General features: G+C 41.8%; 1 protein-coding gene across 1 annotated transcript in view; it reads right to left on the bottom strand.

Annotated features, from left to right (window-relative positions):
• The window catches only part of GPR153 (G protein-coupled receptor 153), an 89,379-nt gene that overhangs the window by 36,819 nt on the left and 37,633 nt on the right, over positions 1-14,927 (bottom strand). Inside the window, exon 3 of the mRNA XM_030185628.1 lies at positions 7,437-7,866. Coding sequence (XP_030041488.1) covers positions 7,437-7,866 — 430 coding nt within the window. The remainder of the gene's footprint in view (positions 1-7,436; positions 7,867-14,927) is intronic.

The following is a 14,927-nucleotide window of genomic DNA, read 5'->3' on the forward strand; positions in this document are numbered from 1 at the left end:
CTATGCAATATGGACAGGAATAACTGTGCATACCAGGTGGGTCAGTTGGTCTTTTTCTGCCATCCCCTGCCACGTTACTGGGTTAATTTCACTGTGACTGCTTGTGTCCTGAACTGTGCAAACACAGAGCGCTGTCATATGGAAAACAAAATAACTATTATAATTAAAATGCAATCTCCCATCATTTTCTGCACGTGTTCTGTCTATGTGACAGTTGTTCGTTGTTGGTTAAGAAATGCTATTGTCATCATTGTTGCTGGGAAATATATCCAGGGATTTTTGGGCTCTTGTAACCTTCGTGACTTATGCACGCAGCGCGGCAGCCTGCTCATTTCCTACATCCCACTGCTGACATTTTTCCATCTTAGCAGTTTTCCAAACCACCAAATAATTGTTAATGTTTTTGAATACAAAATACTTGCGTATCCCACGCTGAATGTCCTGTCCTGAAAAATTAGTTGATTGGGTCTCTGCAGGAGAAAAGTCTTTCAGAAGTATAGCGCTGCGTGAGTCTGGTAACGCCTTGCAAATGTTGAATAGTAGTAGTAGTAGAGCTGGTGGGGGGAGGCGGGGCTAGTGCTGGGCAGACTTATACAGTCTGTGCCCTGACAATGGCAGATACAAATCAAGGTAAGGTATACACAAAACGTAGCACGTATGAGTTTATGTTGTTGGGCAGACTGGATGGACCGTGCAGGTCTTTTTCTGCCGTCATCTACTATGTTACTATGTAGAATGAGAAGTATAGCTAAGTACGGTTCAGCATGAGCAGCGATTCCAGGTTATTACTTTGTAGGGGGACTTGGGAGCAAATTCAAAATAGCTCCTTCTAAGGCATATTCAGATGGAAGGGGAAAGAAACACACGATTTGCAAATTGAGCCAGACCAAAGGCCCAGCTAGTCGAGCACTGTGACCAACGCGCGCTCCCTTCAGTCAGCTGAGAAGCTACTGCTTTAATTTCCATCATTTCAACTTATTAAACTTGGGAGTGGAGGAGTGGCCTAGTGGTTGGGGTGGTGGACTTTGGTCCTGGGGAACTGAGTTCGATTCCCACTTCAGGCACAGGCAGCTCCTTGTGACTCTGGGCAAGTCACTTAACCCTCCATTGCCCCAGGTACAAATAAGTACCTGTATATAATATGTAAGCCACATTGAGCCTGCCATGAGTGGGAAAGCGCAGGGTACAAATGTAACAAAAATAAAATAGATACTATTGGAGATTCTACAAGGAATGTTGCTACTATCGGAGATTCTACATGGAATTTTGCTATTCCATTAGCAACATTCCATGCAGAAGGCTGCGCAGGCTTCTGTTTCTGTGAGTCTGACGTCCTGCACGTACGTGCAAGACGTCAGACTCACAGAAGCAGAGGACGTCAGACTCACAGAAGCAGAAGCCTGCGCGGCCACATTGGTGATCTGCAAGGGCCAACTTCTAGTGGAATAGCAACATTCCATGTAGAATCTCAAATAGTAGCAACAGTGGAGTGGCCTAGTGGTTAGGGTGGTGGACTTTGGTCCTGAGGAACTGAGTTCAATTCCCACTTCAGGCACAGGCAGCTCCTTGTGACTCTGGGCAAGTCACTTAACCCTCCATTGCCTGCCATGAGTGGGAAAGCGCGGGGTACAAATGTAACAAAAATAAAAAAATAAATATCAATCTTCTATTTTTATGTAGAAAGTACTACTGAATGCAATTCTCTTCCTGCCGAGATCTGCCAGATTAGCTCTGTGACTAAGTTCAGAAAGCATTTCATAGCTTATCTTTTTTTTTTTTTTTTTTAAAGCATTTCCATTTTGATAGCTTTCATGTTTTTAAAGGATTTTTCTGCATTTTCTAATTAGTCCTTGACTTAACTTTATAATTTTTTTTTTCATTTTGTACGTTTTTATTGTAAGCCACCTAGAAAAGTAGGATACTGTTGGCTACACATTGTTAAAGTAAATAAATACATAAATAAACCGATGAAAGCAGAGGTGACAGCTGGTAATTATGAAATGGGAGAAGCAGATCAGAACAAGTTCACTTCAGCTTATGTCTCCCCCTGTTGTTCCACCTGTTCTCCTTGTGACCTCTCTTCTGTCCTCTACCCTCTGATCCATCACATTCTTACTAATTCTTCACCAGCTCCTCTTCGGTGATGTAAGTAATTCTTATTTCCTGCTCTTTTGTCACTTCTGCCCATGTAGAGAATTATGTTTCAACAATTTTTATTGAGAAATTAACACTTCCATGAAACTTGGCTTTTATCAGAATAAATAACACATTATTGTCATATCAATATATCCATAGCCCCTGCCATCTTTGCTTTTCTCATGTTCTCCCACCCTCCCCTCCCACCCCCTCCCTTGCATCCAATGAGTTGATGCTCATGGTATCGAAAAGCGGTAACATAAAATGATGAGTTCAAATACAAACATATCTTCCTATTATGTTTTCCCCCCTCCCCCTCCGAGCAGGTCTCATACGTTCTCTCATCATCTCCCCCTCCTTCCCTTTCCAAATTGTTACATGCATAGTTATCCACTACAGTTAACTTAATTGTTGTTACAGAGTATTGAGAATGAGACTTCTCCCTCTCTGGGTCATCCCGTCCAAAAAGCATCCCCAAATTTTGAGAAAGCGCACTTTTCTTTTGTATGTTCCTTTCGCTTCTCTCGCTTCCCAGGTCATCAGTTGGTGCACTTGCTTGCGCCAATGCCAAAAGGTCAGTGGGTTTGCAGACGTCCAGTGCTGCATTATACATTTCTTTGCAACCAAACATACCTTGCGACAAAACATGATCTTGTCTGTGTTCAAGTCTAGTGTATGTTTCTTGTTGGTCCAAAATTAACTGTACTGGATTCATATCAATTCTACTAATCACTGTGTTAGACAGGAATTATGTAGAGAATTAAATGAAAACACTTGTCTGTTTTCTCTTTTCCTTGTTAACGTTCCTTCAGTCTGAGCAATGAATGGGCCGTGTCGGGTACCAGCGCACGGACAGCCGCTAGCGCTGCTTCGCAAACAGACCCCTAATTTTGTACCTGAAGCGTTGGAGGGTTAGGTGACTTGCCCAATATCCTGTGTACCTGAACGTAATTCACCTTGAGCTACTACTGAAAAAGGTGTGAGCAAATCCAGATCGATAAAAATATCAAATGGATCACCTTTGGTGGTCTTGTGTGAAGGTTCGGGCTTACTGGAAGGCAATTCAATATAGACTTCAGTATTGGCTGTCTAAGCTTATCAAGTGGTCATCTGAATATTTCCTTTTTCCCAAGAAACCTCCAGGCCTTACTAAATCACAGGCCCTAATTAGTTCGTCATTCTGTGTTGGCTGCTAGGGTCACTCTGGCCGGCTCAGTGGAAATCTCCTTCTGTTCCTTCTTTGGTTAAATGGTAAGTTTTGGTACATATGTGAAATGGAAAAAACTTTGGGCTATTCGTTGCCATACTCTGTCTAAGTGGGAAGCTATCTGGAATCCTGTCCTGAAACATTGTTCTTGTTGAAAAGGTTGAGATTGGGAAGGGGAGATAATCATAAAACCCTGGTAGAAACCTTAGACGTACACAAGTTTTTGTCAGTTTAGAGTTGAATGCACACTTGAAAGCAATCAACGAAACAACTATCTTTCGAAAATCTCTGAAAGCATTCTTCTTCAACAAGGCCTACAATGAACACCTATAATCTCACTAAGTCACCTCACCAACCCACTCAATGATGAAAGCTCACCTTAAACAACTATCCTAATCACTCCCTTCCTTCTTCCCTCCTCCATACCTGATCGCTACACATTACGAATTGTATCTGATATCTTGTTATGATTATGTCAACAAATCTATGTAAGCCACATTGAGCCTGCAAATAGGTGGGGGAATGTGGGCTACAAATGCAATAAATAAATAAATTAATTAATTAAATAAATAAAATTGTTCATGTTCTTTCTGGTTACTGGAGATTGTATTCCTCCATTATTGTACTGTACTTGGTTCAGTAGGTCAGTTTGTGTCTTGCTTGCCTTTTGTTATGTCTCTCAATACTCAATAAAGACTTCTATAAATTAAAAGAAAAAAAAAAAATATATATATCATATGGAGCAGCCGTGAGATTTGAATTGAGCACCCCTGGACAGCAAGCCTGGTGCTCTAACTAAGCTAATCCTTCAGGGGTCCTTTTACCAAGCTGTGGGAAAAAGGACCCTGCGGTAGCGGCTGGGGCCGTCTTTCCCATGCGCCAGGGTCCTTTTTACCGCAGTGGGTAAAAAGCCCCTTTAAAAAAATGGCCAGGCGGTAAGATTACTCTTATCACGTTGCCATGCGGGAGGGAGCAGTTACCGTCACCCACTGAGGTGGCGATACGGGCGCCCGTAGTAACCCGGCAGCGCACAGTTATGCCCGATTACCGATTACACTATAGAGGTAAAAAAAATTTTTATGGCATGCAGCAGTCAGTTAGCATCGGGCTTATCGCCGCTTTGTAAAAGGGCCCCCTCAATTACCCAGATAATCACCTGGACGATGGCGCTGAATACCGGTAGTGCCTGAATATCTCCCACTCCACCTTCACTCCAACCCCGCACCAGCCCAGCGCTAATCAGAGACTGTTGTGGCAGCGTTTCCTGACATTCAAAGGTACTCTTCAGTCAAGGGCTGCCGAATATCAGCACTGAGCCCGGTCAGCGCGATTTAATCAGGTAGGCGTTCTCTCAGTTTACCCCTGGACCCTTCCACTGTTACCTTCTTAAGAGGAGAGGTGGAGACCGCCACACACACCAGTCTCCAACTGTACTGAAGCTGTGTGCCTACTCCTGTCTGTTCACGCTTTCCAAAAATACTAGGACTAGGGGGCATGTGATGAAGCTAAAGTGTAGTAAATTTAAAACAAATCGGAGAAAAGTTTTCTTCACCCAACGCATAATTAAACTCTGGAATTCGTTGCTGGAGAACGTGGTGAAGGCGGTTAGCTTAGCAGAGTTTAAAAAGGGATTAGACGGTTTCCTAAAGGACAAGTCCATAAACCACTACTAAATGGACTTGGGAAAATCCACAATTCCAGGAATAACATGTATAGAATGTTTGTACGTTTGGGAAGCTTGCCAGGTGCCCTTGGCCTGGATTGGCCGCTATCGTGGACGGGATGCTGGGCTCGATGGACCCTTGATCTTTTCCCAGTGTGGCATTACTTATGTACTATGTACTTATCCTATAATGCCAAATAAAGAATCAATGTTGATTACTGTCACAAGTTCTATGAAAACATGAAAATGCCTTCTGCAGCCCCACCTCCTTCCACTTTTCTATTTTAATACATCAAAGTACTTTTGCATAGGCTGTGCATGCCCAGTATGGTTCATGTTTAGTGTGCACTGCAATGAATGTTTCCAAAATGTGTGATGTGAACGGAAACAAAAGATCAGGCTGTGGCCTAGGTAAAATTAGCATCGCATTACTAAAGTTACTGTCTTTTTAAGCTACGATTTTCTGCTCTGGCACAGTAGGGAGGTGTGGTAGCCATATTAGTCCACTCTTAAAGGTAGTCAATAGAAATCAAACAAAATTAAATCATGGAAAAGAAAATAAGATGATACCTTTTTTATTGGACATAACTTAATACATTTCTTGATTAGCTTTCGAAGGTTGCCCTTCTTCGTCAGATCAGAAATAAGCAAATGTGGTAGCTGACAGTGTATATAACAGTCTCTCATAGACAGTCTAGCAGGGTGGGTAGGAGATGTGTATGGGGACTTCAAAGCATTCCATAGTCTATCAGGATGTTTGTGGGGAGGGGAGGGTGATAAGCAGAGAAATACAACTTTATGGTTTATAATGGGCTAGAAAACCCAGATCCTTGTTAAGTCCTGTCTGATGGGTGTTAAAATATTCAATCATTCTGACTTCAAAGGTTTTACGTTCCTGTATTGTTTTAAAGTTACCTTTTAGTATTCTCACTGTGAAATCACTGGTACAGTGTCCTGGTTCTGTGAAGTGCTGTCCCACCGGGGTGGGGACCCTACTGGCTGTATTGTTCATGTGATGTCTGGCACAGAAAACCAAGCTCCAAGGCTAGCACAGAAAAATAAGTTTTCACATATCTTTCTCATCTACCAGTACCACTATCCATAGGCCTAGAAAAAAAAATGCATCTATCTTTCTTCCAGCTAGTGCAGCTGCTAGCAACTTAGGAACAGACTATTTTTTCCACAACTATACATTTTTTTCATTGGCTGTTGCCACCATTACCCCCTAAACATAAAGCGTATAACACTTATTGTGTTTTATTTTGCTGGCGAGACACCTGCTTGCATTTTTTTAATTTTTATTACATTTGTACCCTGCGCTTTCCCACTCATGGCAGGCTCAATGCGGCTTACATGGGGCAATGGAGGGTTAAGTGACTTGCCCAGAGTCACAAGGAGCTGCCTGTGCCTGAAGCGGGAATCGAACTCAGTTCCTCAGTACCAAAGTCCACCACCCTAACCACTAGGCCACTCCTCCACTGTTGCTACTATTTGAGATTCTACATGGAATGTTGCTATTCCACTAGCAACATTCCATGTAGAAGTCGGCCCTTGCAAATCACCAATGTGGCCGCGCAGGCTTCTGCTTCTGTGAGTCTGACGTCCTGCACGTATGTGCAGGACGTCAGACTCACAGAAACAGAAGCCTGCGCAGCCTTCTACATGGAATGTTGCTAGTGGAATAGCAACATTCCATGTAGAATCTCCAATAGTAGCAACATTCCATGTAGAATCTCCAATAGTATCTATTTTATTTTTGTTACATTTGTACCCTGCGCTTTCCCACTCATGGCAGGCTCAATGCGGCTTACATGGGGCAATGGAGGGTTAAGTGACTTGCCCAGAGTCACAAGGAGCTGCCTGTGCCTGAAGCGGGAATCGAACTCAGTTCCTCAGGACCAAAGTCCACCACCCTAGCCACTAGACCACTCCTCAATGAGAAAAGGATTTGTGATCTCAATGCAAGTGTCCTCTCCCTTCAGCCTCCTCTGACCAGCACCTGAAGATATGCTGACTGGAGTTAGATTGCTGTTCTTATGCTTTATCTGATCACTGACAGCTGTACCAGATTGCTATGCTTATCTGCTTTGCCTGACCTATATCCAGTATGCCATAAAGCTAAGTATTTTATCTGATTGAGTGGGTCATTTACATATATCAAAGGAAATATGAAAGAACCGTGAGCTGGTGACTAGCAGCCTGCATCAACGTGATAACCTGAAAAAATAAAGTGATACCTCAAAAGAACTGTCACCCCAGTTTCAAAGCAAGAATCCCATCTAGACATACAGAATCTCAGGTTACATGTTCAAAAAACCCACCCAAGAAATAGTGACGTCAAAATCGAAACCTTCGTTCTTACCTAGTTCTTGATTACGGTTTCAATGCGCTGAGGAACGAAGCCTATTTTGATGAAAGTTGATTACTTACCAGTATAGGAAAGCCCATGAGGAAATCATAAATAAAAACAATCCCAGATATTAAATATGTAATTTGAAGCGAGGTTTTCAGGGGCTCTGAGCCATCGATGGATGACCTTCGTTTGCCTTGTGCGTCCTCCACCACGATGGTAGGCACGTTGAATTTATGTTTATCAATGTTGTGCCCGGTTTGAATAGAAAAAGTCTGAAACAGGGCTATTCCAATGCAAATGACTCCCATCACCACACTGCCACCGATCAAAAGAAGGAAGCAAACTCCAAACCCCAGACCAATTTCAGTAACGATGAATCTACAATCCCGAGCGTAAAAACGTTCAGTTGTGTCATGCCATCCTACGGCAGGTAATGTAGACAGGATAAAAGATACCATCCAAATACCCATTACTGTGTGGACGGCCTGTTTCTTTGTATTGCTTAACCTAGAAAAAAAATCCAAAAAAACAAACATGTTAAAAAAACTGCACAGAATGATACATAGACAAATTTAGCAGATAAAGAGAATCTGGTCTACCCAGTTTGCCTATTTCAGTTTATCAACTATGCTGCCATAGATCCTAACAGATTTGGAACCTTCTCTTTTCCTTCCCTGATACTAACATTTCTTCTTTACCTTTCTTGGCGCTTATTAAAAAGGTTAGTGTATGACCGACTGCTTGACTTTATTGATTCTAATAACATTAGTCATTAGTTTGGCTTTCACATAGTAACATAGTAGATGACAGCAGAAAAAGACCTGCACAGTCCATCCAGTCTGCCCAAGAAGCTAAATTCATATGTGCTACTTTTTTATTTGTACTGTCCTCTTCAGGGCACAGACCGTATAAGTCTGTCCAGCCCTATCCCCGCCTCCCACCACCAGCTCTGGCACAGACCCTTTAAGTCTGCCCAGCACTATCCCCGCCTCCCAACTACCAGTCCCACCTCCCACCACCAGCTCTGGCACAGACCGTATAAAGTCTGCCCAGCACTATCCCCGCCGCCCAACCACCAGCCCCAGCACAGACCATATAAGTCTGCCCAGCACTAGTCCCGCCTCCCAACCACCAGCCCCGGCACAGACCATATAAGTCTGCCCAGCACTAGCCCCGCCTCCCAACTACCAGCTCTGCCACCCATTCTAGGCTAAGCTCCTGAGGATCCCTTCCTTCTGCACAGGATTCCTTTATGGGCGTTACTTAGACATTATCGATTTCCACTTTAGATGTTACTAATATGGACTTTGACAAAGGTACTTCTCATTTACTTGTTACCCTTGATATTTCTTTTGCTTTTGATTCAATGAATCACGTCATTTTGCTTAGACGTCTTGAATCTTTTGGCATAAGAGGTGTGGTCTTAGCTTGATTTTCTTCTTTTTTTTAACAGACAGGTGCTCTTATTCTTTATTAACTGCACAGCCATTTTTTTCTGAGAAGCGATAGCGAACATAGAAATGCTAGCCTCTTCCCTGAAGAAGTTTAACGAAACTTGGCCATGTTGGCAGAGGTTTGGTTGGATGAAAAATCATTGCTGCTAAATGCTTTAAGCTAAGCTAAGTACTATTTATATATATTTTTAAAAATAAATTTAAAAATAAGGTTTTGAAAAGGGTTGAAAGATTTTGAAAACGTTTTTGGACAAAAGAACATAAATAGAAATGTGATTCACGGGTGGATCAATGAGGATATAAGGAACACCATCAACGATTTAGGACTTAGTTCCCATATGGTGGAAACCTTTAAGAAATCTGAAGATCCCCGGACACATTAAAATATATGTATGGATCCATCACTAATATGGAAACTGATTTAAGAGATTGATTTACATAATTAATTAATATGTGTTTGGGAGATTGACCGTATTGTATTGAATTTCTCCTCACACGTGAAGAATTGGTCTACTTAATTTGCTTATTCTTTATTAGACATGCTTGCTATACCGCATTTTCTGATAGACAGGTCAAAGTGATTTACAAATTAAATAAATTGTTAGAAAATAGAGAAAATAACGCCATTAAAACAGATAGGACAGTGAACGCTCATTCCATAAAGTACAGATCCCCAGTGGCAGCTAGTATCGTACAAAAACACCGGAGAATTATTCAAGCTCATCCAGTTTTTCAAAATCACAATTTAAGAATAGCCCTTTCCAGAGAAAGAAATTTAAGGGAACTTTTTACAAGGCAAGGTGATTTTGCAGGATGATTAGACAACTGAGAGTGAACTGGGAGATTTTGCATGTGGACATTGTAAATCGTGCTCTATGATGTTAAGACAACAGAATTTTTTTTTTCTTACATTTGTACCCCGCGCTTTTCCACTCATAGCAGGTTCAATGCGGCTTACATATTATATACAATGGAGGGTTAAGTGACTTGCCCAGAGTCACAAGGAGTTGCCTGTGCCTGCAGTGGGAATCAAACCCAGTTCCCCATGACCAAAGTCCACCACTCTAACCACTAGGCCACTCCTCCACTGGCAACATGCCATGTAGAAGCCTGCCCTTGCAGCCACACAGGCTTCTGTTTCTGTGAGTCTGACATTCCATGTAGAATCTCCAATAGTAGCAACATTCCGTGTAGAATCTGAAATAGGGAAAGGGAACTGGGACTTGATATGCTGCCTTTCTGTGGGGTTTACATAGTATATACAGGTACTTATTTGTACCTGGGGCAATGGAGGGTTAAGTGACTTGCCCAGAGTCACAAGGAGCTGCCAGTGGATTCTAGAAAATACCAACTTAACTCTACTACAAATTACGAAAGTAGTTATGCTGTATATACATTGCTTTCTCCTTGCCCTAAGGTGTATGTAGGCAAAACAATTCGAACACTAAAAGAAAGTTGAAATGAACACAGATTTAGTGTTCTTCATGGGAAAATAGAAGCTCCATTGGTACCACATTGTATAAGTGGATCTCATACATTCGAAGATTTAAAGTGCTGTGTTTTAGAACAAGTAATCAATAAGAGGTGGGGATAGGGGAAGAAAACTTCCACAGAGAGAATAACAATGGACTGATAGGTTACAGACTTTTCTTTTAGTTAAACCGTTCTGCATTTAAGAACGATATTGCTGCTTGGTTGTTTTGAATCGCCGTTCCTTTAAAAAGTAGGGTTCCATTTTGGACACATTAGCAGCGATGGAAGAACGAGATGTGAATGTTTGCATGGTGGGCTTCTGTGCAAATGAAACTCCAGTTTTGTAAGTACTTGAAGCTATGAAGAACCGAGTGAAACTAACAACCGAGTCTTTATATACAGGGTACGACTTGGGAGCCGAAAATTAATGCCACTCCCGATGAAGCACAAAGTGAAACGGTGATGCATTGTAGAGCAGATCAGCAGTTAAAACAAAGGTAAGTACCTGCTATATTCTACTCTTGAAAATATAAAGAAGTTTGGTATAATGAATGAAATATGAAAAGAAAGTGAATAGAAAAATCATAATAAAAACAAAGTGAATATCCTATATAATAAAACTCACCCTCAACGTTCTGAGGACACTGACGTCAGTGTCACTTCCTTCGGGTTCGAAGGGTTCGTGGTGGTGAAGCCACCGAAATCACTGTCTCTGGGCCACGCCCTCGCGTCAAACGTGATGACGTCGAGGGCGGAGCAATGGCGTCACAGAGCGAGGGCGGAGCAATGGCGTCAGTGGCTTCACGACTCAGGAGAGGAAGGTGGCGTACGTTGACGAGGTGCGGAGCAATGGCGGTCAGTGGCTTCACAATGCCGAAGGGGTGGGTAGGGAGGGGTGGGTTCGGGAGGAAAACCTTGCTAGCGCCCGTTTCATTTGCTCCTGAAACGGGCATGTTTTACTAGTAAAGACATAAAAGAAAGGAGGGTTTTTTAAAAGACTTATGAGGAAGCTGCTCAGCCGCCAGTCCAGCGTGTTGTTACTGAGCTTCTGAAGTCTTTTTTCCTCCGATCAAACGTCTTTTGGAATCAATGGACTTGGTATTGTTGAATTCAACTTGCATTGTTAGCGATAGTGATTAGTTCCTTAGAGCAAGTTTAAAGTCTATTTATTCATACATTTCCTTTCTTTGCAATTTTAAAAGAAGCCATTTGCTGCACATAATCTGTTTTATGCACATGCATGGCTTTTAAAATTACCACCTAAAATGTATTACTGCATGCTGTTTCATGTTAACACGCGCTATTTTATTTACTGCTACACCCTAATTACTGAACATTATATTTTGTCCTGATATCATTATGTTACATTTTTACCTATTTATCCACTTTTTATTATACATAATTTTCTTATGCACCTTAATTGCAACAATTTGGAAATTCTTATTCTGTTAATATGATTGCCATGATATCTTTATGCACCTTATCTGTTATCTATATTCTGATTTTCTTATTCCATCAATGTGATTATTGTTGTATTATATTGTAAGCCACATTGAGCCTTCAATTAGGTGGGAAAATGTGGGATATAAATGCAGCTATTAAATAAATAAATTAGTGCATACTACAATTTTTAGCACGCACTAAATTTGATACTCAAAATGAAAATGCACACTTTTAAAAGCAACCTTGAAAGTCCTAATTCCCTTGCTAAAATGAAGAGTTAGTCCTCTCTGCCACTGTGAATATGCAGGATTAATGAAAAGACAAACGTGATTTGAGGGTACATATAGTGAGAGTCTAGGCCTTGGAGTGATATCTATCCTAATAATTGAGCACCATATTCCATCTGTCCAAAATTAGAACTAATTGCTGCCAGCATGACTTCATCAAACTAGTTGGAATTGGGACAGATACATTTAGAATGATTAAAATTGTATGCACAGATTTTCTTTCTAAAGAACTCTAATCAACAGCTGCTTGATACAGGTGTCACTGCTTTGATCACAGCACTTAGCAGAAAACTTCCCTCAGATAATGAATAAGTCTAGATTTAAATGTCATTAAAGCGACGTGGATTTTGTTCGTCTCTAAAAATTAAAGCCAGGGGAGAGAGAGAGGGGGGGAGGGATAGAGAAAGAGAGGGGAGGAGAGAGAGAGAGGGGGGGGGGGAGGAGAGAGAGAGAGAGATGGTGGAGGAGAGAGTGAGGGGGGATGGGGTGGGAGAGGGAGAGGGAGGGAGAGAGAGAGAGAGAGAGATTGCACTTAAAACTGGACAGCATTCAGAAGACTGCAAAGTATGGGGTCCTTTTACTAAATGCGCCAAAAAAATGGCCTGCACTGGTGTAGACATGAGCATTGGATGCGCGCAGGTCCAATTTTCAGCACACCCGCAAAAAAGGCTATTTTTGGCCAAAAATGGTGTGCGGCAAAATGAAAATTGGCGCGTGACAATTTTGGGCCTCAGACCTTATTGCCACCCATTGATGTAGCGGTAAGGTCTCACGCGTTAACCGGGCGGTAATCGTCAGTGCACGTACAATGCCGATTACCGCCCGCTTAGCATTCCGGAGCACATAGTGGTTTTGCGTCAAAAATTAAATTACCGCCCGGGCGGTAGTTCAAAATTGATGCGCCTACGCGGCTTAGTAAAAGGGCCCCTATATATCTTATTCCAAGCATTACACTCAAGTCAGGCTAAATGGTCAGCTCTTCCATCCATTGCTGTCTACCAGCTAATAAACACATCGTTGTCCACCTTTTTGGAAGCAGTTCCAAAGTGATGAAATATGCTGCATTTGAAGTGTGGGTAGGCGAATCCCTTGACTATTTGAATGTTCACAAAACAATATTAAGAACAGTGCTTCTGAAGACATGGTGGTAAAGTGAAAAGAGGTCTATGGTTTTCATAGGGAATTCAAGAGCTTGCTAGGGGTGGGGTTATCTTTTACATATTATGTACTTTTGAGGGATTCGGAGGCATTTTTACTGAAGGGACAGTTGTAAATTGCCGTATACGAGTAAGAATTACAAGAATTTCTGCTGTATTATAAATATTTAATTGTGATTTATTTCAGATTATTGTAATATACCTTGTAATAGTTATTGTGCTTATCAAGGCAATATATAAAATTTAAATTAAATGAAAATTGTTTTGTGTCTTGATAAGAATGTATGGTGTGCCACTCTTGTTGGATGCCTGTCTGTGCAACCCAAAAATTTGGCATTTATGCTTATTTTAAAAAGCATTGAGAGGAAAGTGGGGACGTGCACCGTTCTGTGAGTAACGTCGGTTATATATTTTTTTCACAGCTATGGTTTTAACAATTTAGAACCTCTATACAGCAGATGCACCTCAGTGAACGTCTTTGCTATCACAGTTGTTATAGAATTCCTCAAGTCACTTCACTGGCTCCCTATCTGTTTCCACATACAGTTCAAACTCCTCTTATTGACCTATAAGTGCATTCACTCTGCAGCTCCTCAGTACCTCTCCGCTCTCATCTCTCCCTACATTCCTCCCCGAGAACTCCGTTCACTGGGTAAATCACTCTTATCTGCACCCTTCTCCTCCACCGCTAACTCCAGACTCTGTTCCTTTTATCTTGCTGCACCACATGCCTGGAATAGACTGTCTGAGCTGGTATGTTAAGCTCCATCTCTGGCTGTCTTCAAATCTAGGCTAAAAGCCCACCTTTTTGATGCTGCTTTTAACTCCTAACCATTACTCATTTGTTCAGTACCCTTATTTTATCATCCCCACCTTAGTAATTCCATTTTCCTCTTATTTTTCCTGTTTATTTGTCCTAATTAGATTGTAAGCTCTGTCGAGCTGGGACTGTCTCTTCATGTTCAAGTGTACAGCGCTGCATACGACTAGTAGCGCTTTAGAAATGATAAGTATTAGTAGTAGTAATTCCCAATTAAATAAATTTAGCCTATGTCTGAAACTTGGTTATTAAATAGGTAAGTGAAGAATCCTAAGAAGGACTGCAGCAGGGCTAAGAAATATATCAAGTAGATACACTCTAGAACAGATGCTGTTATAATAAAGAAATGAGGGTATCAAAGTCAATCACAATAATTGTGGCACCTCCAGCAGCCAAGTAATAGCATGGCAGATCTGGAACTGCTTTAGAAACAACACCCATAGTCCTTGGAGAGAAGGAAATCAGAATTCATCCTGCTGGTGAGAAATGCTACTAGCAGAGAACACAAGTTCAAGCGAGTTGGGTTGGCCGGTGTCAGTTTGAGTAGAAAGAGCGAGAAGTAAATTCTTCCCACTTGGGGGTCCTTAAGGTGCACTGAAAAATGGCTTGCAGTAGTGTAGGCATGGGTTTGGGGAACACGCCAATCATAGGAGCCAACTTTTCAAAATTATTGGGGGTGCTAAACCCAATGAAAATAATCCCTCCCTGGACACATACAAGGAACTTTCTTAATATTGGGGGTGCTCAAGCACCCACAGAGTCGGCTCTAATGACGCCAATCCATTTTTCAGCATGCCTGTAAAAAAAGGCCTTTTTTAAATTTTTGCTGAAAATGGACGTGCGGCAATTTGCAAAATGAAAATTGCAGCGCACCCATTTTGGGTCTGAGACCTTATCACCAGCCATTGACCTAGTGATAAAGCCTCACGCGGTA

The sequence above is a fragment of the Microcaecilia unicolor genome, chromosome 13 (assembly GCF_901765095.1).
Source record: "Microcaecilia unicolor chromosome 13, aMicUni1.1, whole genome shotgun sequence".
In the NCBI taxonomy this organism is placed as follows: Eukaryota; Metazoa; Chordata; class Amphibia; order Gymnophiona; family Siphonopidae; genus Microcaecilia; species Microcaecilia unicolor.